Raw genomic sequence first — 27,761 nt, 5'->3', positions numbered from 1 at the left:
ATTTTACTTCATTTTTTTTTTTTAATTTAAATTAAATAAATAATTAGGCAAAGGAGAAAACAGTTACGTATCTTTTTCTGCTTATTAATTAATCGAATTTATTTTTGTTTCTGTTTTGTTTTGTAGCTTATCGGCGATCTTTAGATGTTATCAATAAATGAATAATTCAAATACATTTTAAGTTTTCGTAAAATTTTTAATGGTACTCAAAGTTCAAATTTTGGTATGCGATGATTCCTTGAAAGCCTCATTCCGAGCCGTTGATTATTGATAATTAAAAACTAAGCGTATTGCTGCTATATTGAATATATATAATATATATTAATTTGACTTTGGCAAAATGTAAGAAATGGATAGTATTTCTTACAGCGCCATTGTCAATGGGCGGTGGTGACTACTTACCATTAGGTGGCCCATTTGATCGTCCGTCTGTGTACCTTTACCATAAAAAAAAAACATTAAAAAAAAAATATGCGTTTCAAAAATTCACTCGTTTTAAATTATGTTGACGTCACGTGCGTTCTTAATATTAAATATCAATAATCTCATAAACTTAATCCATCATATGTCCGGACTACAAATTATCTTTGACAGATTAAAAATAACTGTACTGTCTGTACAAGGCGTAACTTTTTGGAATGATGACAAAAATACTAGTAATTATTTCCCGTTGAATTGCAATTCCGATTCTCTTGAAAACAAAACGGAAGACTTTTTTATTTTTTTTAAGTTCTTTATGAAAAGTGTCTACAACGAAGAATGTCCTGCTCCGTGTATCACAACCATACAGCCCCATTAAAGGGGGGTTATTTTTATTTTCATTATTTATTATAAAAGTATTAACAGAACTAAAACTGTGATAACATTATCGATACGGGGTTCGATTTTTTTTTTTTTTAATAAATCTATACTGATATTATAAACGCGAAAGTGACTGTTACCTCTTAAAGCTTAAATTGCTGAACCTATTTACATGAAACTTGGTACGTCGATCGTTCGAGTCCCGGATCAGGACATAGGCTGCCTTCTTTCTTATGACACCCCTCGAAGTAAAGTTGGGTTGATGGTTCGTGCTGTCGTATGTCGTGTCGATATCGTCCCTCTTCAATCAGTTTTTAAAAAAAGAAATGAAATAGAATTAAACATTTATTTAATATTTATTAGATTTAGAATTAAAATAAGATTTAGAATTAAAGTAAGAAATAGAATGATCTTTAGGCAGCCGTCACGGATGTAAGTTGGAAGAGGACTAAACTGATGCTGAGCCCTACTACTGTCTCTCCTGCCTATACTGCTGACATTGCTGCTACAGCCCAGTGGCTCAGCGTTACCATTTACTAAGTAGTGGTATAACAGTGCGCTATAAACTTTCAGAAATTTTGCGCGAGTTCATCTTATATACAATATAAGGTAAATTGAATTTAGGTACTAGTACCCCGTCCCGACTTCTCTCTTTCTCCTCATTCAACATTTATATAACGTTAATAAAACAGCGAAATACTTGAAAGGTCTTTATTGTACCGCCAAAAATCAATACTTCGTATGCATGTTTCCGGTATTAAAAGTGAGCCGGTGTAACAAGCACAAACGACACATACATCTTATTGACACATAGATATTGTATTTCTAACCACCGAGTCAAGTTGGCAGTCGGCCTGCCTATTGAAGAAACAGCGTGACATTGTGTTTAATTTATGACGATATTATTGAGACGCGCGAAATCTAATCGTATGTTATTACAAAATTGATAACGTATCGAATACCGTATTGAGTAAAATTATCATTACGTCAAACATTTATTATATATAGGTATATAAGCGAAATACTTTCTGCATACATAACATAAACATAATCAGCCTGTAAATTTCCCACTGCTGGGCTAAGGCGTCCTCTCCCGTTGAGGAGAAGGTATGGAGCATATTCCACCACGCTGCTCCAATGCGGGTTGATGGAATACACATGTGGCAGGATTTCGTTGAAATTAGACACATGCAGGTTTCCTCACGATGTTTTCCTTCACCGCCGAGCACGAGATGAATTATAAACAAAACCCGAAATCATCGGTTAAGATGCACGCGTTCTATCCACTGGGCCATCTCGGCTATACTTACTGGATTAATCACGAAATCTCAGAAACTATAGCACCTAAAAACTTCTTTGGCAGGTTGGTTCCTTATAGGGGGTAGACATCGGCTAAGAACGGATTCCGTTTTTACGAAACTCTACCCCCTAAGTTTGCGTTTTATAAATTTCGCGCGGGCAAAACCGCAGGTTCAGCTAGTATGTTATATGTATTTATACTAATTTCCCGTCCCGGCATCACACGGGTACAATATATGTATACAACTTTTAAGATTGGATAACAAACGTTAAAAGAAAAATACTTGATTTTTTTTACGGCTAGCAAAGTTATAACTCCCGTATTTTTTGTACTACAATATGAATGTATTATACATATAAACATTCCTCTTGAATCGCTCTGTTTATTGACGAAAACCGCATTAAAATGCGTTGCGTAGTTTAAAAGATCCAAGCGTACAGCGGGAAGCGACTTTGTTTTATATGTGGAGATAAATATTCCGTGTGTAGCATTCCAACCATAGAAGGAAGAAAGTCTAATTAACTGAATTAATTGACGCGATATCATTGGTCGAGAGCTTGATTAATCTATGATATTCACTATGGATTTGCGAGAAACGGGCGTTTTGAACGTCGACGGAACTGTTATCGGAATTTTGGAAGTAAAATTAAAGTTGATTATAAGTAGTTAAGTGCATTAGTGTTGTAATAAAAATAGATATATAAATATTGGACAACATCACATACATTACACTGATCCCAATGTAAGTAGCTAAAGCACTTGTGTTGTGGAAAATCAGAAGTAACGACGGCACCACAAACACTCAGAACCGAGACAACAAAGCAAACCAATGAACTTTTTCTACATCAACTCGTTAAAAAAAGATACATGAATTAAGATCTCTCATTGGTGCACATAACATAGTGCTTAATTTGTGTTTATTATTCATCTCGTGCTCGGCGGCGAAGGAAAACATCGTGAGGAAACCTGCATGTGTCTAATTTCAACGAAATTCTGCTACATGTGTATTCCACCAATCCGCATTGGAGCAGCGTGGTGGAATATGCTCCAAACCTTCTCCTCAAAGGGAGAGAAGGCCTTGGCCCAGCAGTGGGAAATTTACAGGCTGCTAATGTAATGATAAGTTGATAATTAAATTACAATTTTTTTGCATAAATATGCAATATACTAGTGTTGCATATCGATAGTCCACTATCGACCAGACTACCGATAGTTAAGGTGTTAGCGATAGTATCGATGGTCTATCGATATTGTCACGTGTCAATACTACCGATAGTATCGATAGCTCCCCATGAGCAATTCTATCGATAGTATCGATCAAAACGGTACTATCGACATCCTGATAGTCAAATTATCGATAGTCCTGCAACGCTGCAATATACATATACATAAGCAATATACACATATATGAAGGTGATGTTGTTTGTCTAATAATAAATTTAATGTTTACGTTTTAACGTATTGATAACGACGGTTACATAATACTAATTAAATACATGATAAACATATAACATACATGATAAAAAAGCGTGGTGGTTTTCGTTGATTACGATATTAGAAATATATTTTTAATACTAATATTATAAATGCGAGAGTAACTCTGTCTGTCTGTCTGTCACGTTGACACGGTTCATCCGTTGAACTGAATTTGGTAATTTTTTTTATGAAGCAATTTAACGCTACAGACACAGGCACTACTATAAGCTACGAATAAACAAAACTCGCTGACGTAAATAGTTGTTTATAGTCCACCTGATGACAAGTGGTGACCACCACCCATACACTTTGGTACTGTAAGAAATATAAATTGTTCCTTATGTATACGTCACCAACCTTGGAGACTGTTATGTTATCTATCTGCATCAGTTACACTGACACACTCACCCTTCAAACCGGAACACAATACTGAGAATTGCTGTTTGGCGGTAGAACATCTGTTGGTACCAAAAAGTGCGTGCACTTCCTTAAAAAAACACATATGAACTTTTTACAAAAATATATATAATATATTTAAATGAATATATTTATAAATTTAGAATCTCATCTTAAAATGCATTTTTTCATCTGGCAATCACAGTGCTTGCTGGATTCATTGACAAGAAAGAAAAAAAACAAATGTCAAAATTAATTAGCGCGCGAAAGCGACGATTATTTTATTATCTATGCACTTGACCGCGTGTCCGTGTCACGCCTCTTCACGAGAGAGGTGTGCGAGGCCAGAGGTCACAGAGTATGGAACACAAATAGAATAGAATATTATATAATCGATTTTATAAATTTTATTTGACGAATGATTTGAATCTTGAATTTTAATATGATTTTGTAATAAGTATATTTTATTATAATAATATTTCATGTAAACATAAATATTGGTAGTAGGATTTTGTGCAAGGATGCGTCCACCACCAGATATTCATAAACAGTAGTGTTAAAATTTACCATAACATACTAACTCCTTTTGCTAAGTAGACGCTCACTAAGAATATATTTTTAGTAATTGCATTGACGACTTAAGACAAGGGAAATATTTCTTACAGCGCCAGTATCGATGGACGGTGGTGACCACTTATGGTCAGGTGGCCCGTTTACCCGTCCGCATATGATACAAAAATTGTGCACACATTTATGCACTAATTACGTCACGCGTAATTGGCTAGTCTTCCTTGGAAATGACGAAATCAGTCAAGAGAACGCCATCTAACATCTTCCACCACAGCATATAACGTCTTCTGGCTGATATCTATTCTTTTGGATACACTGTAATAATATGATCAGTCAAAATTAAAATTTACTTTACCAATCACCCACTGCCGTAACTGAATGGGGATTCTACCGAGAAGAACCGGCATAAAGCTAAGTTTTAAAATAAATAAACATTTCACTGACGTCACTTCACATGAACCTAAGTATGATTACCATACGTAATAAATTTATCGTGACTTTAATTGCGGTAATTGTTGGTTTATTTGAAAACCACGAGGAAAATGGTGATGAATAACTCTTGTTGTGGTTTATTAAAACCGATATGAGAATTAGACAGTTGCATTTTATAGTACTATTAATACAAGGAATAGGAATAAACTTGTAACCCCTACTTTCCGTTTGCATACGGTACAGAGAACGTTTTTGGGCAATGGTATACGCATTCTATAAGATACCGGGAAATGTAACCAATTTACCATTTACGAAATTTAAAAAGTTTATTAAGACTAAATTAATAAATAAATCTTATTATTCATTAAAAGAGTGGTTTTTAGAAAAAAAACGCCTGGATTTAAGCTCGGGTTCCATCACAGGACACTGATTATTGTAAAAAAATAGCATTGTAAATCTGTTTATTTGAAAAGAGCAACTATGCGAGTTTCTTGCCGTTTCTTCTCGCTGGAGGCTGCTTTCCGAAACGGTGGTAGTATTTTAATATCGACGATTCGAAAATGCTTCGTTGTGAAGTTAACTAAAAAAAATTGATTTGATTTGATTTGATTTAGTAGGCGACGACTGATCTTGAGCCATCTGGTATCGGATACAATTCTGCCTCATGTATCCACCAGCTCGCTCTGAAGCATCGTGGTAGAATAAGCTCTTAATCTTAATGAGAACCAATATGGCCGTACTTAGAACACATGTTTTTCATGTGTTTAATTTATGTTAGTAATTCTTATCGTCCTCGGCATCAGTCTGAGTTGGCCACATTGGAGTGACTTGACGGGGTAAGAGAAGTTGGGGGTTTTACCGAACAGTTTTTTTTATGATATCCGTGGACGGACGAGTAAACGGACCAGCTGATGGTAAGTGGTCACCACCGGCCATAGGCAATGGTGCTATAAGAAACATTAACCATTTCTTAGCCATTGCACCACCTACCTTGGGAACTAAGATGTTATGTCCTTTGTGCCTTACACTGGTTCACACGCCCTTCAAACTGGAACACAACAATACTGAGTAATGTTGTTTGGCGGTAAAATATCTGAGTGGGTGGTACCAACCCAGACGGACTTGCACAAAGCCCTAACACCAAGTTAAATAGTTGCCATTAAGAATTTACTGACTTTGGGAAGCGGAGGTACATGTTATACGATAGAAATCATTCTCAAACATTTTCCACGGATCATCAAGATACATCATAATATTGAACATTTTTTTTTTAACGAGGAGGAAATGCATTTACGCTTGCCGCCAGCCGAGAATGTAGTTAATGCGTTTGCAAATTGAAATCTGCTAAACGTGTCAAGTCATGACTAATACTAATCAATCGACTATCAGCGTCGACTTGCAACGCTTTTTACTTTACCGTGATTAATCTAATTTACTAATACCGATCCTGATTTAGATATCCAAGGTCACGATTCGATTTACACGAGAGAATTGTAATAAAAATCGCGCGTACAGCACCGTACACGTGACAGAAGCTAAACGTCCCAAATAATAATGAATATTATTGTAATAACTCCATTTTTTTTATGTGATAGGTTAATAGGTAGGCGGACCGCTAAATGGGCCACCTGATGTTAAGTGGTCACCACCGCCTATAGACATTGGCGCCGTTAGAGATATTAACCATCCCTTACTTCGCCAATGCGCCATCAACCTTGGGGACTAAGATGTTATGTCCTTTGTGTCTGTAGTTACACTGGCTCACTCACCCTTCAAACCGGAACATAATACCAAGTTTTGCTGCTTGGCGGCAGAATATATATATATAAATATTATGCTATATTTCAACTGTTTATATGTAGCATCTGAGTGACGATTTGCGCAAGACGGCTGGCCGGAACTGGATGCGAGTTGCCGAAGAAAGACCACAGTGGCGTGCATTTAGAGAGGCCTATGTCCAGCAGTAGACAAATGTGGGCTGATGATGATGATGATGATCTGAGACGTACATCTAAAACGCGCATACGCCATACTTTCTTATTCAATCACCTTGTATAACTTGCTCTCTTTCGGTCAACTGCTGTAGCGTCAGAATATATAGGTCTCTTTTCATTCCGTAGGAGAATGAAAAGAGACTTATATGTTACTTATATATCTTACTTCTTTCTCTTGTAACGGTAACGGAGAATGCTATACATGACGCGTTCTTTAAATTTTGCTGTCATCCTCGTCCACGTATCTATTAACGAATCGTCGTTTAAGAAGTATTACTTCAACAATTCATGAAGAGGAAAAGCAAAATCTGTAAAAAATACTCTTGAGTGACTTTAGTTATATGATATTGGTTTATCATTTAAAAATAGAAGAACAAACACGAAAATGAGCACAAAAATGACCGTCAAATGTCAAACAAAGATGACGCGAAAACAATCATTTCATTTAAAGCTTACAGACGTCAAAATAGCATATCACCTTACGGCGGTTGTGACATTTCAGGATTGATATAAGAGTACGAAATTCGATTCACACTTCGATGTATGGCAATCCACAATTCTTAAGACATTTTCTGCCTAACACAACAGCTCGAACCAGCTTTAAGAAAAGTAGACTAATCCTCAATTAAAGGCCGCAACGCATCTGTAAGCCTTTGTTGCAAATTCCTACGACAGTTCCTTGCCATCTTTTTTTTTATAAATATTGGACATCACATACATTGCTCTGATCCCAATGTAAGTAGCTAAAGCACTTGTGTTATGGAAAATCAGAAGTAACGACGGTACCACAAACACCCAGACCTAAGAGGACATAGAAAATTAATGAACTTTTTCTACATCGACTCGGCCGGGAATCGAACCCGGGACCTCGGAGAGACGTACCCATGAAAACCGGTGTACACACTATTTGACCAAGGAGGTCGTCAAATCAGGCCTTTAGCTCGTTTGCCTTTGAAGTGAATTCTTAAAGAAGCACAGCAGACCCGAAATCTCCACCAGCTGGGTCAACTTCTCCCTTTTTCAATAAAATAAATGTTATTTTCAAATTGTCAATTAAATTGTTAATTGATTTATTTATTGCCAAAAAAATTTGAAGATCGACATCTGGATTGTAAAAAGTTCGGATATTTCTAGAGAATCATTAAAATTGGGTAATTTGTTTAGAATTAGATGTCTATCTATACGTCACATAGTCATCTATCTCCTAATAAGGATCGAGAGATTTTATAATATACAAAATGTCCTAACGTAAATAACTATTTCAAAAAACATAACCAAAGTCGCTTGTAACTCCTCACGTTAAGTTTATCAGATTGTTTATATCTCATTTTAATATTGTTAACATGATTTCATAATTCTCTAGCTGTGATCCGCTTCTCTGTGCTTTAAATAAGGAGTGGGTTTGATACCAAAGGAGTGGCCTATAACGATACTAACCTTGGGAACTGAGATGTTATGACACACTTAAGTCTCCTCACCCTTCAAAGTCGAACATAATAACAGTATTACTGTTTGGCAGATCTACGGACGATTCCGCGTCGATTGTTCATAGTCTCATGCCGAAACGTTCAGTAGATCTCACAGATTAAAAAAAAAACCAACTGTATAGGCAAAGGCATTAATGATTCATTTTTTTTGACAAGACTTTATTTATCAAGAAAAAAAAAAATTGCCGTCGAATTTCCAACACTTCGCACAGTGTAAGTCCATGTTATGTGTCATATATAAAATCTAAAAGTTCCTCAAATTGGACTTGACTGATTGATAGATTTTATCTGCTTGGTTCAAGGATCAAGATCATGTAATCCATGTGTAATTCATTTTGCCGCCAATCTACTTATGTATCCTTACTAATATTATAAAGGCGAAAGTTTGTATGTACGGATGTCTGTTACTATTTTAATGAAACTTTACAATAATATAGCTTATTACTATATTTTTCATTCGGCATATTTTTAAACGAATAGTTCAATTGATTGTAGTTCTTGTTTCATTAGTAACGTAGTCATACAAAGAGAATACTCGGATTTGTAAAAAAAAAAAAACTATGTCATAAATTATTCCACGCGTATATATGTGACAGTTTATTTATATTCGGGCTGTGTTTGTATGTAAATATACGTTAAATTAACTCACAATTTAGCTTAAGTAACTTGACTTAACATATGTACTAGTTTAATTGGCGATATATTATGTTATATTTAAATACTTTACTTGGTGGTAGGGCTTTGTGGCTATAGGCTACCTCCACACATCAGATGTTCCGGTAAAAGAGAGATACAGCCATAAGGGACATTGTTAGTCAAAGTTAGTGGTTAATATTTCTTACAGTGCCAATGTGTAAGGGCGGTGGTGACCACTTACCATCAGCTGTCCCATTTGCTTGTCTATCTACTCTGGAATGTAATGAATTAAATATAAATATTTCCACTTGCGTTTCATCCGCGTGTGGGAGAGAGGACTACGATCATGAGTTAAAACTCTGTCTGAGATACTATCGCAGAAATTATTTTAATATGAAGTGCGTGACTAGACTTATACACAGTGTAAAAAATGTTTTAAATGCTAAATATATGTCGTATATATTTTTTAATTTATAACGAAGACGTGGCGCTTCCAAACACATCAGTGTTCTATGTCCGTGTAATTTGATTAAAAGTCATATTTCGTAATGGCGTCCGTATAAATAAATATTAACCGTACATTGCTTCATGTATTGTTCGAAATTAGGTAAAGGATAATTAAGTATTCTGTTTTTAAATAAAAACGACGTGACAATTTTTTTTTTTTAATATCTTATTGTTTTTTTTTTTAATTGCGATCTTTGACAAAGGCGTTTGGGATTTCGTTACAAAGTTTTGCAAGTTATTTTGACGGGATGTGTATTATCAAGTGGTTAACATAGAGCTGTTTAGTAATTTAGAATTAATCAAAGGTTTGTATAGTTTTTTTTAGCAATGTTTTTAGTAACTGTGAGGAGTTACTAATATCAGGGCCGGATTTTATTTTTAATTCCACACGAGAGATTCCGACGAGTTGACAGATGTCTAGATATGGACAAATTATATTAATGTCAATAATTACTGATTTAAGAGTTACCGACACTGATATTGAAATTAAAATATTCTAATTAATTCGTAATATAATTATTAAGGTCTCCACGCCTCTGTTGCTCTAGGGCCTCCACTCCTAGGGCATCCAGACCTTTAAATCCGACTCTGACTAATATTCCGATTTAATCCCCCGGAGGAAGTTAAATCATGCTACTTTATATATTACCAGGGCGCAAATGTTAGTAAGAATTGACTTGAAATTTGAGCCATCTCTGGCTCCGAGTGACTGATAGATTAATGTCGGAAATGCAAACACCAAAAAGATGAGAAAAGATTTTTTAATCCGTATGTTAATACATTCGAGAACGTTCCAGAAGCAAGTGAGAGATGTCAATCTTTTTTTTTTAAAACTATACAGCTACGGAACATTCTTTAAGACCCAATAATTAAACATTATGTGAGACCCAATTCATAATTATTTCCCTTATGACATTGTGTTTATAAAGACAGCTCTAATAGTGACGTCCATCCTCAATTCGTGAAGATGTGTCTCAGGCCACTTCGGCTTAGGGCGCAGTCTATTGGGCGAGGGCTATCGGTGGGGTGCGCAATCGTTGTTTTTTTCGGTCACTGGCTAGACGAGCTGCACTACGCAAAGGATGGTTGACAAAAGGTGTTAGACTGGAAGTAGTGTTGCATATCGATAGTCCACTATCGATAGACAATCGATAGTCCACTATCGATAGTTAAGGTGTTAGCGATATTATCGATATATCGATATCAATCAATATATCATATATTAATCTGAATAGTTTTCGAGGTCAACTATCGATAATCTGACTATCGATAGTTCTCCACACAGGTTGGAAGCCCACAAAGGGCTCGGAGACTGCTTTTCCTCAGGGTGCTTCATTTAAAGCAAACGAATATCTAGCCAGCGCGATTCAGAAATGTGACATATTGAATCAGCGCCATCTATCGGTACCGGGTTGTAACAAGCGCAATTAAACGCACACGAGCAAGCTGGCGCGCACGCACACATATAGAGGAAATTTCAAAACCGCAATATCTTCATTAATCAACAATTACGTCAATTCATTGTAATTGAGATTTGAACTGAAATAGATTTATAAGGAAACGAGGAAAATTCGTCATGTTGTTGAAAGTCTACGCGTTCCCGGTATTCGGTACTAGCAACAACTTTACCGGGAAATTAATAATCTGTGGTCTATTTCGATTTGTTTGTGGAATTCATTTGAAGGTCGACCTTTATTGGACCATATAGCTTTTCTATAGTACGAACTACCTCGTTGTTCCAGTGGCTATATAAAGACCATAGATTCCAAAATTCTAGCTTCATTCCTGAGGTCAGGGCAGTAGTTATTGGATTGGATTTTTCTATCGAAAAATTCTCAGTATCAACCCGGAGTCCTGAAGTTGGAATTGTACGATTCCGTGCTATGGGAAGCAAGTAAAGCTGTCGTTGTTGAGCCTGGATATTTCCTGTCGTGCTATTTGCCGTCTCATCGAATTGTAAGAGCAAAGTAAAAGAGACCTGGGTTTACGCACACACTTGCTCTAAAACGTGTCTTAGTCGTACTTATCATTGGCGATGGTAGACGAAATCGGTCAAGAGGACACCATTACATACCTACATTAACTGAGAAAGTGTGCGAAAATAAACGACATACGTAGCTCTTAACGCTATGAAACCGAAAATAGACTAATATTTACAAACACTCACGCCAACGCACACATGGACAAATTCGCGTACTACACACGTACACTACCAGCAACTGTCAAATGTCAGTCATTATATATGTTAACTCTCAGGGACTCTCTAAAAGTGATCGATACTTTTGGATTGTTCGTTGGCAACTGAACTGTTTTACATAATTGTACATATTCGTGAACAATTTTTTTCTTTAAAGACATTGGTGCTGCAAGAAATTTGTACCATTCCTTACATCGCCAATGTGCCACCAACGTTGGAACCAAGATAATATGTCCCGTATGTTTATTACCATTAACAAAATCACCTTACAAACCGGAACACATAAATAATAAGCATTGTCGTTTGGCTGTAGAATGTTTGATGAAAGGTTGGCGCATGCAGAAAGGCTTACACAAAGCCCAAATAAACAGTAATCCAATGATATTAAAGTGTTGATAACGGCCGTATCTATCGTATAATAACAGTTTTATCGAATTAATTATTTTTATAATCACCTTAAATTATTCACTTTAGTCACGTCAATAGTATAAATTCAAAGCTGGTGAAATCGCAGCTTCTAACCTTAAAAAAAAAACTTAATATGATCATTTTTTATCATTAGGACGCATCAAGTGCCCTTGTAACTTCACGTGGGGAACCACGATTGTGAGACAAATAAAATGCACAAAATTGCCGTGACTAGCCGGGGCGGATCACTAGTAAATATGACTGACGCCGCGTCAATTTCAAGTACTATTTTTACGACGACGGGCTAAAGTGATTAAAAAATAAAATTACATAGATATAAAATCGACAAATTGACCATCTGTATGTATCTGATTCAGTTACATTTAAAACTAGCGCCACACTACCAAGTACATATTTCTGTATAGCGGTAGAATGTGTGATAATTTGGTGGTACCATGAGGGCTAGCACACCTACCACAAAGTTAAATTTTTAAATTTTTAATAAATTAATTTACCATTCTCGAAATTACGCATGAACGCTGTTGATCGACTGAACTCTTACTAATTTTAGATAGGTTTTCTTTAAGCTCAGGTAAAGGCTCGGTCAATAGACTTTTTTAACGATACTTTTAGGCAAGGTCGTCGAAAGGCTCGGCCTTCGACTTGGAAACTTCTGGAAGCTCGATGAGATCTCATTTTAAATTTTTTTGGTATCGTTTTCTTTGTTGTTTTAGTAAATAAGCAAAACTGATTCCTGAGATACTTCGTGTAATGCATATTAAGCACGACGATATATTTTTCAATGATCTATTCTTATTCGGAAACAATGAAAAATGAGTTCTAAAGCGATCAAAGTCTGAACATCTGATGATTCTTTTCTATCGTACAAAGTTCCTTCAATCGTGTATTGAGTGCGAAAAAAAATCGTATCGCAGCCAAACCTCGAGAATCGTAGTCAATATTTTTCTGTGCCATAAAAACATTTAAACTATTATGAGATATTCGGTTAAAGGTAATGTTTGGTGGACGCGCTCACGATCTTCTAGAAAAACTTCACCTTAAAGAGAACTTTAACTTGTCATCTTATTATTATTATTTTATCCTAATAAAATCAATCCTGAATTTCAGTCACAATTGTTCAAAATTTGTCAACTATATGAATTCATAGCAAAATCGAAATATACTTTATTCAAGTAAGCTTTTACAACTTTTGAATCGTCATCTTACAGAACTATATCAAGTAAAGCTGTCACCGATTAAGAATATAGATTCGACCGAGAACCGACAAGAAACTCAGTACTTTTTCCAAAATTTAAAATAAAAAAGTTATGTTAGTTAAATACAATTATATAAATATAATATCCTGCTCCGGCACCATTGAATTTTCATGTGCTTAATTTGTGTTTATAATTCATCTCGTGCTCGGCGGTGAAGGAAAAACATCGTGAGGAAACCTGCATTTGTCTAATTTCAACGAAATTCTGACACATGTGTATTCTACCCGCATTGGAGCAGCGTGGTGGAATATGCTCCAAACCTTCTTCTCAAAAGGAAGAGAAGGCCTTAGCCCAGCAGTGAGAAATTTACAGGACCTTAATGTAAAAAAAATCACTTCAATATCCTCAATGTTATTTAAAACAAAATAAACGAAGGATCACATCGGAAAGCGATACCGCAACGCAATGTCGACTAAAACTTAAAGATTCCAACACGAAATTGTCAAGCGAAGCCGGAACAAACTATATAATTAATAGATTCAGTAAACCGCGTTAACTTAGACGTCACGAGTAGATAACGGCACGTTAGTAAAACCTGTTGACCATCGATTGAAAACGCTATTCAGTGCTATGCGTTATAAATACAAATTAAGTTTGTGGTACTTGTCTGGATTTGAACCTGCGACGTATGTTTCTTTTTTATAAAATATGGTCGACATGCTAATGAGTCATCTGATGGTGAGGGGTCACCATCACCCGTAGAAATTGGCGATGTAAGAAATATTAACCATTTCTTAGCATTTCTCTCGGATTTAGATATAAAAGCCTATGTTCTTCCTTGCCGGTTCTTCTCGGCAGAATCTACATTCCGGCGGTAGGTTAACTTAATGTAGTTTGTAAAATGATGATTCAAAGGTGCTTGTAAAAGTCTACTTGAATAAAGTATATTTTGATTTTTTTTATGAGGGATCAAGCTTACTTCGTGTCAAATTTCATCAAATTCGGTTCAGTCGTGTAGCAAACGCGTAACAGACAGACAGTTACTTTCGCATTTATATTATTAGTATAGATTGTAAACAATAACATAAACTCAGCTACGTTTGCTTCGTGAGTGACCCAGTGTAACCAAAGTTACAGGGGACAACATCTTAGCTTCCAAGGTTGGTGGCGCATTGGCCATGTAAGGAATGGTTAATATATCTTACAACGCCAACGTCTACGACCACATCCCAACAGTTAGCCCATTTTCCAGAATGCCCACATACCTAACTGTACGTAGTATAAAACAAAGTCGCTTCCCGCTGTACGCTTGGATCTTTTAAACTACGCAACGCATTTTAATGCGGTTTTCGTCAATAAACAGAGCGATTCAAGAGGAATGTTTACATGTATAATACATGCATATTATAGAACAGAAAAGATGAGAACTTTAACTTTCCGAATCGGACAACACAATAATTTGTCTTTTTATGTTTTCAAACTAAAAGTTGTATTTAGACCCGTGCGAAGTCGGGAACGGTGGCTAGTTTACAGAGAGGTATAACACGCGCATCAAAACATCATATCATAAGTCGGTTTCCGACAGTGATATACGAAGTGAGTTACGGAATAGCTCGTATTATTTATCACAATAACTAGGCTAAAGTTTTGACACGCTTTATCTAATCGAAAATTAAGAGTAAAAATATTTGCTAGCTGATAGGAATTGCATTATTTTTAGCATGTTTTTCATTTTTATAAAAATGTATTTCGTATGCGATAGATTCTGGTGGAGGACGAGTTAATAGTCTAATATATATATATATATATTAATTATTATTGGCGACGTACATATATAACCAAATCGCGAAAAATTAAAATTGATATAAGTCGTTAAGTATACATAAATAAACATATTAATCAATAATAATGTTTTTTTTATGGCATTGCTTGGCGGACTAGCATATGGGCCACCTGATGGTAAGTGGTCACCACCGCCCATAGACAAAGGCGCTGTAAGAAATACCTTTGCTTACATCACCTATGTGCCACCAACCTTGGGAACTAAGATGTTGTGTCCCTTGTGCCTGTGATTACACTGGCTCACTTACCCTTCTAACGGGAACACAACAATACAGAGTACTATGTAAGATTTTAAATTAACATGGTTATTTTTATTACTAACAGGATTGGATTGTGTGAAAGACGATATGGTTAGAAAGAATTTTACTCGTGAGATGACGTCCGACAGAGAAGTATGGAAGAAGAAGACATGCTGCGCCGACCCCAAGTAAAATTGGGATAAGGGCAGGAGGATGATGATGATTTTTATTACTAACAGTATTTAAAACGGGATATTTACCACGTTCTCGTGAACAAGACATTCGTAGATAATGTCGAAATATCGAGCTCCACCAAATGAAAATAAGAAACATGGCAAATATCCCGTTTTAAATACTCTTAATAATAGAGAGTACTTTTATTTGGCGGTAGAATATTTGATGAGTGAGTGGTACCTCCCAGACGGGCTTGCACAGAGCCCTACCACCGAGTAATACCAATGTATACTATACCTATATCAAATGGTTTTAAATATATAGGATTATAATTCGTGTAGTAAATTTAGGAAAAATAGGACCGGTGTACGCATTGTCGATTTTAAGCAACGACTTCCCAAAGCTAATACGTCCTTCTTTCCCTGTGACGCGTAATTCCTTTCTATAAGAATATATCACAGTTTATTTTTAACTTTGCTCACTAGCAAATTTGGTGCTTACGTGTCAATGCGACCGCCGCACGTAAGTACCGTAAACTTGAATCTCATGTCAAAAAACGATTGATAAATAAGGCACATCACTCAATACAAGATTATATTCGCGACAAAAAGCGTGGAGTTAGTACTTGTTGATTTCCAAGCAGAAGATGTATCGATTTAACTGTATTTAAATGACACAAATTCTGTAATTAAAATAGACAAGGATTACTACTCAGTTTCTTGCTAGTTTCTCGGTAGGATCTACTGACTCGGCGGTAGCTTTACACGTGCTAAAAAGTGTCATCTATAATAATATTTATTTCACACAAAAAACATCTTTAAAATTCAATTACATGGTTGAACTGTGCCAAAGACTTAATGTATAACAATATGGTCATCAAACGAAACACAGGTCAAGTACTGGCTATCCTAGCTAGGCTGATTAAATAACTTGAGTTACGGATAATCAGTCCTCTCCCCAAAAGTTGATATAATTAAAATACATTAGAAATATCGCCTAGGTGATTACAAAACGTATCTTATGTAAAGTGTTGTGAATCCAGAATCAAAACGTCAAATAAAAAGATAATTCACTTACGAGTAAAAACAGGTAAATTAAATTTTCATTTCGTTTCTCATCACTGCGACGATGTCGACAATCACCACTAAAAATAAGTATCAATTAAATATATGAACAACATAGTTAATTGAGAATTGAATTATAATTAAGTACGTACACATTAATTATTATACAATTAATGATAATGATTATTTTGTAGCGTGACGTTTCTTAAATATGAATGCGCGTCCTCAAAATCACTGTACGTTCAAGTTAGCTTGATCTCTTTGACAGACGGGCCAGTGATGAGAAACAGAAAATATAACATTTATATAATGGTCGATGCAACGACGGTATGCGTAATTCAAATTAGAATTATTTTTTTTTTAAATAGTTATACCAGCTAAAGACCCCAACCAAAAGGAACCCCGTTCGTAACAATAACTTAACAATGATCTTTAATCAGGATTTTTGTAATCGATATTTGTAACAGTTACTACCTGTTATTCGCGTCCCTACCGTCCGACGATACTTTCAGTGTTTCTATTTAAATTTTACTTTGAAGCAGTAATATATAATAGAAAATTCATAAAATTTTTGGATTACGCTTGAATCTTTAGGAACTTTTGTTTTATATATATTTTTTCTTTTTTATATTTTTACAATTTTAAAAACATTAAATTAAGAAAATAATATATTCGTCATTGCAAAGTTATGTCGATTAGAAAAATTTACATCTGTCAAAAAGATCAAGCTATCTTGTACAGGGGTATAAAACTGTATGTCGAATTTAAATAGCAATTAATGCAATGAAACTCCCAGTCGGACCGATAAAAAGTTATTGAGTTTTTCTGGTGAAAACTTCTCAGCAACATCCCGGAGTATTGACAGTTGGGAGTGGGTATACTCCGGTGCCGCGGAAAATCCCGTAAATCCGTTGGTTACGCGCCTGAACTCTTTCCGGTCGTGTTGGGTTTGCCGTTCCATCGTATTATCAGAGTAAGGGAATAGCCTTGAGCACTATAGTATGTCCTATAGTGACTGATCTTCCTTGAGATTGCCGTGGTCGAAATCGGTCAAACGACATCATTAGATCGAAATCGTGTGGGTCTGTTTATGATATCATAACTCGTGAATCACTTATTTTGGGTGACTGCATTCTGCACAGTCATATTACGGTACGCCTCTCCTTTTACGTATTACGTCGTTTATTGAGGAAGTCTAGTGGTGATGACGTCCTCCTGACCGATTCCGACAGAATATATTATCAAAGTGCTGAAGAATAAGTAAACTTATGGGCACTCTATATTCCCTCGCTTTCATGATCCATTAGGACTCTAAACTGACGCGAATTTCTCGACAGAAAACTCACAATTTTTTTTAAAGATCCTAGTCCAATCATTTTGATTCTCGAATCTTCGAGGTCTGTGATATAATAAGCCCACTAGAGGCAATCATAAACGATAATAGAATATTTAAATTACATTAATTTCATATAAATTTCTTAGCTAAGGTTATCGGCTGCATAACCCACGCTGTTTCCAAAAACTAAAGGTCCTGTGGCTAACTTCAGTCCGGTCCAGAGTAGCTAAGGTCCCAATGTGTGCAATGAGGAAACATTGAACAATACCGTAATTTCAGACACAAGGAACAGCATATCAAAGCATTGTTTGTGTCAGAAATGATTAAAATTTCAAACGAGGTCAGTCTATAAACAGTGATGGTATTATCCTATCTTCTAATATGAGAAATATAGTTAATACATTATCATTTATAGTAAAATTTATTTTCAGATCAGCGATGGAGTTAAAATCACCAAAAGCGAAGAAAAAGTCACCGATAGCGTGGAAGAAAATGCTCCGGTCGCCGGCCCTCCTCCTCCTGCTACTAGGTTCGATAAACTGTGACATTGACAGCGATTTGAATTTAGAACATTCGAACTCTAGCCAAAGACAAAGTGATTTGAAATTAAGGCATAGACACGAAGTGAGTAACGACAGTTTCATAGACAAGCGAGTTTTGAGTGAAATAAAGTACTTGAGGCGGCATCTAAATAGGGAGATTATTAATTTCGTAATGACTGATGTGTTAATTGATGGTGAAATTGAAAACAGAGTTCATTTCAATGGTGTGACGGCTAAGGAGACCTTCGTTGGCGTTGATGGGTAAGTTATCAACATTAGCTTATAAGTACGCAATTTGTACCAGTAGATGGCGCAGATCAAATAATGTTCGTTTTTGAATCGCGGTGGCAAGATTTTGAACCCAGAATATATACATTTCAAAAAAAATCCAATTAGCGAATTGTCTACGCATAGCCTTGGATTGGTTGTAATGCAGGCTACGAGATCTTTGCGATATAACGCATGTGGGCTCCCTTTGATGTGCTCCGTGGAGCTCTCCTTAGGTAAGGTAATCTCGACATCCCCGACAACTCCGTCGTCCGAAACAGAACACGGGAGGATCCCACCTCATGTATCCATGACCCCAGGGTCACGCCCTATCTTTTAAGCCCCGAGCTAAGGGAGAACTGACGGAGTCCAGCGGGATCGGCTCTTTCCCGCTCCACCATCTCTGGGTCACACCGAAAGCTAAGGCCATCTACAAAATTTCTGTATCAATAAATATTTCACAGTGATGGTATTACGGGCCCAAGACGGCATTTTTTATGGCATAGGTCGGACGGCAAATAGGCGTGACGGACGTGACGGCAAAAAAGTGATATATTTCCACTAATTTAAATCTAACGGTAACCACGCAACCGCGACTGGATCATTGTGTTAGTACAGATCACATTTCGATTCGATTATAAGAAACTGACGATTTGTTAGTGGATTTTATTCCATTGCTGACTATCATAGACATGAAAATCGTTTACAGAAGACATACATTAAATTAAACCTTGGAAATATATTGATTTTGCATAAGTTGTACAAATTCAATATATGTTAGTATGTTTAAATGTATTCAGAAATGATAACACATTATCGGGTTCAATATAAAGCTATGTGATAGGTATATCTCAGATTATGTAAATCCTAAAAGATTATGGAGTTCTATATTTACTTGAAAATTGTTATGTCATTTGAAATATATCCAAATACTAGCTGAACCTGCGGCTTTGACCTCGTGAAATATATAAAACACGAACTTCCAATCCCCCGTTTTATCCCTTAGGGGTGTGAATGGTGGCAAGAAGGCTAGCGGCATTTCCCCGTTGAATCGCAATTCCGATTCTCTGGGCGAAACGAACCAGCCCTCCTGGCACAAGTGGAGGCAATAAGGCGACGTGTTATACTTTTAATGAAGCTTTTTGCACTACTACTCCAAGGTCCGTGTTTCAACAGCAACATAGTTTTTAATGTCAAATAGGTGGTTACATAGCTGCGTGTTTTTTATATTGAAATTCGCAGCAAAAATGCAATTAAATTACAAAATATATAACATAGACAATGAAATGAAATCGGTATTAAAAATCCCGTGTGAATTAAAACGATAATAAAAAGCAAGTTTATTTTTAAAAAGCCGCATGTAAAAAGAGAAGGAAGGTCACGTGCAAGGGGCATAACGCTTTTCCCTTGGGTTACTATTTATTTTATTTTTATTTTATGATTTCAAAATCAAAATACACTTTATTCAAGTAGGCTACTTTGTTTATCAATCCGGCATATTTATATATTTGAAACACCATCGGCACATTCACAAAAACAATGCAATCAAAATTACACGGACCGATGCAAAGTGATACACCACTACAGGTATTTACAGCAATTATTTAATAACAATAAAAAAGTAAAACACTCTTAAATTAAATTATAAAAACTTAAACTTAGACAAAGATGCGGCTTAAGGCTTCACACAAACATAATTGTAAACCTTTAAAATAAAAAATATTCACTTAGAGCGTATAATAATGATTTCTTAAAGCTAAAGAGACTTTGATAGTGGTTATCGATGTCAAGTCTGTTTATAGAATTATAAGTCCTGATGCATCGAGTACTTAGTGAAAATTTCGTTTTATCGTACGGCGTCTAGGTATAGCGAACGTATGACTATGGCTCCACTCCACCTGGTGGTTAGTGGTAGTTGGTTCCAAACGCGAAGACGGCAAATACAGTCAGCGAGAATCAACTGCAGTAGTAGTCCTCGCCATGCCAGACCGCAAGGTGCCCCATCACGCCTCGTTGAAGAGCCTCATTTTACCTAAATAATGTTGAAAAAGAGTAACTACTGAGTTTTTTACCGGGTCTTCTCGGTGAAATCTACATTCCGAACCGGTGGTAGCTTTGCATTTAATTCAACAATAGCATGACGATTCAAAATGCGTTAATAAGGCTATTTGAATATAGAATATTTTGTTTTTTATAAAGCATCATCATCATCCTCCTGCCTTTATCCCAATTTTATTAGAGTTCGGCGCAGCATGTCTTCTTCTTCCATACTTCTCTGTCTGACGTCATCTCACGAGTAACATTCTTACATCCATCGTTTCTTTGATCGTCATCTTCCTCTATAACCATCCACGTCCATCGACAATATTTCTTTTTGACATTTTATGATCGTGTTTGCGTTAAATTTTATGGTTATTTAATAATAGCTATATTAATTGAAAATATATTTTATGTAATTTATATAGTCTCACAAGTAACATTTTTTCCAGCCATATAATCTTTGACACAATCCGTCCATGGTTTTTTGGTCCCTTCCTCTATATCCATCCACGTCCATGCACAAGACCTTTCTCACAACATGGTCCTCATTCCTCCGCATAACATTGGTTTTTATAAATGACGTGCATTTCGAGACTACTACACAGAAAATTATTTAATTTTATATACATATCATATGGTCTTATTTGAATAACAAATTATTTGCGCTTATTTCATACGGTGAAATATTTTTTTTATTCATATTTTAATTTAAATAAATTTCTGTTTGTTATTATTTCGAATCATTTTTTTTTTTTTTATTAAATGATCACAGATTATAAATATACAAGCTATGATTATTGAGGTATAACTGTATCCCTAGTATCGACTAACTATCGATATTCTTCAGTTTATTTTTGGTAGAATAATCCGTGCCCTCGGCACAAATAAACCTAAAAAAAAAAGTCAGATTCGTAAAAAAGCATTTCCATTCGCTTCTCCCGTATTCATCTAAACGTTGCCTACTGTTGAATGTCCGTCGTCACGTCTAGCTCTCATAAACATCGCCTGGTGTTACTTCAAACGCATTTAGGTAGAACTTTAAACTACGTGTATTTTTAATAGGACTCTTTACATTATTAAATCAAAATATACAAATTTTAGATGACACACTTAATAAATGTTATATTATAATAGATCTTATATATATATATAAATAATTGTGTTGTTTGTTTGCTTGTTAAATTGTCACAGAATTCTACCTAAAGTACTGAAACGATTGAGAAGATTTTATTAGTTATGAACGTTTGTGACGTCATATCTACACCATGACGTTGCTCGCTAATCCGCACATTAACGTGTCGTCGCTCGAAATAGACAACTTCACATCTTAATTTATTGTTATGACCTGTTCAAGATAGCTTGATCTTTTTGACAGACGGGCTAGTGATGGGAAACAGAAAATATAACATTTATATAACAGTCTGTGGAACGATGTAATGCGTAATTCAAATTGGAATTCAATTATTTTTTTGCATTCTTTTTCTAAAAGGAGTTATACCAGCTAAAGAGACCCCAACCAAAAGGACCCCCGTTCGTAACAATAACTTAACAATGATCTTTAATCAGGATTTTTTGTAATCGACATTTGTAGCAGTTACTGCCTGTCATTCGCGTCCCTACCGTCCGACCGATGTAACATTGTACAAGCGTCTATTATTTTCAGTGTTTCTATTTAAATTTCACTTTGAAGCAATAAAAAGTCTTAAAATTTTCGGATAACGCTTGAATCTTTAGGGACTTTAAATTTAAATATTTTTACAATTTTCAAAATCATTAAATTAAGAAAATAATATGTTCGTCATTGCAAAGTTATGTCGGTCAGAAAAAATTACGTCTGTCAAAAAGATCAAGCTAACTTGTACAGGGTATAATATATTATTTATTCAAATTATTGATATGATATTGTGATTTGATGATGTGGATTTTGTGCCCACTTGTTGGGATTGGTGTGTTCTTATTTGAAGGTTCAGTAAGTGTAATTATAGGCACAAGGGACATAAACAAAAACAGCAACATCTTAGCTTCCAAGGTTGATGGCGTATTAAGGAGTATTTCTTACGGCGCCATAGTTTGGGCGCTGATAACTTACTACAATAAATAGTTTGATAAAAAACCATAGATTTACATATTCAATGCGATTTTCTAATAACTAATTTTATATCATTTCGTGAATATAGTTAAAGAATATCGATAGAAAATATACCGTAAGATCTACAAAAGCATTTATTATATAACGTAATTTGTTGTTTAATCGAAAACTGACAGATAACAAAAAAAATTGGCGCTAATTTAATTCTTTTTTTTTATGTTAGTTATACGCAAAGGTGAATTTATTAAGTCCAGTTTGTCATTTATTTATATATAGACAATCAAGCAATAAATAATTTTCGTTCAGACGATTTGATCTTAATGTTTTTTTATATATAGAATTTGGCATCGAATGATATTGACAGTAACACTGAGTTAGAAATAGTGTTATCAATATGTTTTGTTGATTAATAAAATTTATTTAAGTACATTTAATACCGGACCCGGTAAATAAGGGTCGCCATTACTATTATATCGAAGGACAAACGTAGAAATGTTTTTGGACCATCAGTCTCATCACAATCGGGTGAATAGTTTACGAACACACAGAACGCAAACATACAAACATTAATTTATTTTAGTAAATTATTTTAAGGCATATAAGTACTCATTTCTTTTAATGAAAAAACTGTTCTTTCCGTATCATTGTCAATCATGTCCGTATCAAGTGTCAAAAAATCATGAATTGTTGTACGGGAGCCCGGGGAATATTAATGTTATTTCAATTTTATTATTTATTTTTAAAGTATATAATTAAATATTCTGTGAATATTTCAAACGTCTACCTGTTGCCGTTATCAAAAACGAGCAAAACCATCACGTCTGTTGTATGGGAGCCCCCTTAAATATACATTTTATTCTGTTTTTTAGTTTGGATTAATCCCGGCTACTGAATTTCACCTTCGGACATCTCGTCAAAATTCTAAGTTTCACCCGCACCACCTAGATGTCCCAAAATCCACACAGCGCGATTTTTAAGACATTTTCTGCCTCGCACAACCACTCTGTGAAACCAGCTTTCGCCGGCGTTTTTTCCGAACCGATACGACTTGGGAACCTTCAAAAAAGCGTACTCCTTCCTTAAAGGCCGGCAACGCACCTGCAAGCCCCCCGGTGTTGCAGATGTCCATGGGCGGTGGTAGTTACTTTCCATCAGATGAGCCTCCTGCTCGTTTGCCACCTATGACATAAAAAATAAAAAACCCATTGGGTACGGAACCCTAAACGGAACTCAATAAATTAAAATGGTACCTCATCTAAAAAAAATGACTCAAAACGATCTAAATTTGACGTTCCTTAAAGAGTCTGCCCACTACTCCCTTTGATACAATGAACGTATCAGGTATAATTACAAGTATCACCTCGACTACTATGCCCCATAGAACGTAGCGACAGTCTATACGCACTGACAATTATTCTCGTCGACAATTGTTGAAGTGCGTGGCCCGCGACAGTTTTCCGCAGTGGGCATAGTCCTCCTACTTAGTATTCCTTCTGACTGGTCTAAATTCAGGAGAGTACGGATACCTTTTCTGATGATGATGATGTATTCAAAAGCGACTACCATTGTCCATGGATAATTGTAACACGGTGGCTTGCAGGTGCTCTACCGGCTCTTGAAGGTTCCCAAGTTGTATCGGAGTTTCTCTTGCACCCGGCCAGTTCCTCATGGGACCGTGTAGCCTACACGGTCCCATGTGGGTACGGTTACGGTGTGAGACGATGTCTTCGAGATCAAGCTTTCTTCATAACAAATTTCGATATTGATTCAATGGTTTAGCCGCCGTGTACGTAACAAACAGAGAGACAGATAGATTACATAAACATTTTTAATTAAAACAATTAATTATTATATTTACCGTATCACACACATGGGCCAAGATCTCACACTTGCGGATTTATTAAAAAATATATGTTTTATACTTCCTAGTGCTGTCTTTGATTAATCCCCTCCCAAAAAAACAGCTTAAATTCCCCAATGCTTCATTATTCAAATAATAAATTATAACTATATAGTTGTCGCTGCGGTTTCGCTCGCGTTTTTAGGTTGGGTCGTCGGGTATTAACCAAAAAAAGTAGACTATGTGCTTCCTCGTAATATGAGCTTACTTAGTACAAAATTCCATCATTATCGGTTCAGTAGTTTGGCCGTGAAAGAGCAACAGACAGAGTTACTTTCGCATTTATAATATTAATATAGATCATATCAGTTCAATATTATAATTAAATAATTTTGCAGCAATCCTTATTTGTCATTCGGAAACGGAAATAGACGGCTTCCGTTACTAGCGAAAGTGACATCAAAATCCGTTCAACATGCCTTGACTTACTAAATTATCAAAGTGATTTAAAAAAAATGATTCTTAACTTCTAAAAAAAAAGATTTTTCAAATAAAAAGTATAAAGATTATTACTATTCAACCTCTTTGAATACTTGCAACAAAATTCAATGAGATTCCAAATTTAAAAATAATGTGACATTTCAAATTAAAAGATTTTGTTCGTAGTCATTCTAAACACAATTAAAATAATTCCCGCCAAAAATTGCAAGAAAGAACATTACAAAACGTGCAATTTTAAATACTTTAAATTTAATTCAAAAAATTGATAAATACGAATTATGCAATCGCATACAGAATTTTAATGAGAAATCTTGAAAATTATTGTAATTTAAACCATAAAGCTAAGGTAATAGAGTCCTCAAATTTAATCAACATTAACGAATGAAAAAACGCTTGTCACATCACGCCACTACGTCTCGAGTTGGCCACATGCATGGCAGAATATTTTTAAACAATAACAATTTTCAATATATATTAAAACAAACGAAAATCAACCTTATTCCTATATAAATAACATCGATATAACACGCAACATTAATTATGCGTATCAAATTCTAATATTACCAAATTCGAAATTATTCTATACAAACAAATATAGGCTTTATTTCTTAGGATTAAGGTTCTATGATATACATTCTTAATTTTGTGTATTGAACGCTAATAGTAGTGATAGGCGACTAGAGAAGTTTCAGCGAAAGCTAAAGAGAACAAACGTTACTCGGAAGTTGTATTTAATCTGTGCCATAATTTTGACAGCGAACGTTCTAAATTTGAATTTTTTATTTATAGCTGCTTTTTTAATATTGTTCTTGATTACGCTTTGATCTAAATTTAAATTTTGTGTGATTACATTTTTAATGATAGTTTATGGAGACATCGCGGCTATCAAAAGTCGATGCGGTATTCAAAATATATACGATTTAATTGATACATAATCGTTCTCTTTGTCAATTCAGAAAATGATAGCTGATAATTTTTTTTTTTTCAATCTCGTATGTATGTTCAAAGACGATTTTTATTCTGCATTTACATGACTAATAATATTATAATAAATGTATAATATTAACAAATAAAAACTTCTGACATGGAATTTTAATTGACTAACATTAAATTAATTTAAAAAAATAAACTTCGAACTTGATTTGGTTAATATTAAATAAAATTAAATTTTACAATACAAAAGTTTGATAAAATATAAAAAAAGGTTAGGAGTTAACGAATGCCGTATGTTTTATAGTCGCGAATAAAAAAAATCACGTGAACAGTTGGCGCTGCTTCCGTTCGTGGGTAGCGGAGTTCATACTTCCAGGATTAAATGTGGACCTGTTGGAAACAGGACCACTTGTGTGGATGCACTTTTATACAATAAAAAAGGTGTATTTTTTAAAAAAAGTTGCTCTAGTTTTTTAACTTTTAATTATTCTACTTTTAAAATGTGTTAGAGATTGTTTTACAAAGATGAAAATAGATGAAAGTAAGACTCGTACAATATATTTTTTAATTTGAACACCTGTTCTATATTCAAAATAATTATTTGTACAATCGAAAATAAAATTCGCGCGGCTCGCATTCGAAACTCAAACGTTTGATTCAATACATTGGTTTTATTATTAATTTATCGGACGAATATTGCCGCCATTTTTTGATTTAGTAGAATACTTTTGAAATATTATAAAAGTAATCGCAGTCATATTTGAAGATAGGTAATGTTTTTTGTATTCGCTTTTCTTGCTTCACTATAATGTTCCCTGCACTCCATCTGTCTTTGATTTTATATTGAGACTTGTATTATAAAAGCGAGAATATTATGTTACATTGTGTTATGTACAGTCGGGGTAAGAAAAGGTTCGTCACCTTAAGGTCTATTTTCGTGTGCTCAGTATGCGCGATAATCTGCTTTACCGATTGAGTATGACATATTGCGTCGCAATGTACACTATTTTGAACCTAGTTATCATACTATGTTAGTTTAATTTTATGTGCAGTTTTCTGTTTAATGCTTTAGTTTCAAAATGTACTAAGAGTTTACGACTTGATAAAGGAATGAATTTGAAAACTGACGAACGTTTTCTTACTCTGACTGTACTTTTGTTTTTAAAATCTTTTAAACGAATGCTAAGAGTTTAGATTATTTAAATATATCTAGAGAGTGTCGTACTACAAAAGAAAAGATCAACGAGCCAACTTCATTATCTTGGTGTGTGTGACGGCCACGCCTGACACGCCGAACGTCACGCTACTTTACTAGTGTGCGTGTACTGAGGGCAACTGTTGGCCGCTATTGTTTCCGACGCATTCTCAGCTTTGACAATCTCTGTATTTAAAATAAAAATGTCGTAACCCGCTTGAATTAAATTTGAAAAAATACATTGGTAAAGAAGGCATATTATTCGATACGAGATTATA

At 35.1% G+C, this 27,761-nt stretch overlaps 2 protein-coding genes across 4 annotated transcripts in view; one reads left to right on the top strand and one right to left on the bottom strand.

The window, feature by feature from the left end:
* The window catches only part of LOC113396857 (UDP-glucosyltransferase 2-like), a 191,513-nt gene that overhangs the window by 73,488 nt on the left and 90,264 nt on the right, over positions 1-27,761 (bottom strand). The window lies entirely within an intron of this gene.
* The window catches only part of LOC113396869 (uncharacterized), a 76,684-nt gene that overhangs the window by 975 nt on the left and 47,948 nt on the right, over positions 1-27,761 (top strand). For all 3 annotated transcript variants that reach the window (XM_064219702.1, XM_064219703.1, XM_064219701.1), the window contains exon 2: positions 18,508-18,879. In XM_064219702.1, the coding sequence (XP_064075772.1) occupies positions 18,515-18,879 (365 nt within the window). In that variant the 5' untranslated portion in view covers positions 18,508-18,514. The remainder of the gene's footprint in view (positions 1-18,507; positions 18,880-27,761) is intronic.

The sequence above is a fragment of the Vanessa tameamea genome, chromosome 29 (genome assembly GCF_037043105.1).
Source record: "Vanessa tameamea isolate UH-Manoa-2023 chromosome 29, ilVanTame1 primary haplotype, whole genome shotgun sequence".
In the NCBI taxonomy this organism is placed as follows: Eukaryota; Metazoa; Arthropoda; class Insecta; order Lepidoptera; family Nymphalidae; genus Vanessa; species Vanessa tameamea.
This window is presented reverse-complemented; position numbering and strand designations above follow the sequence as displayed.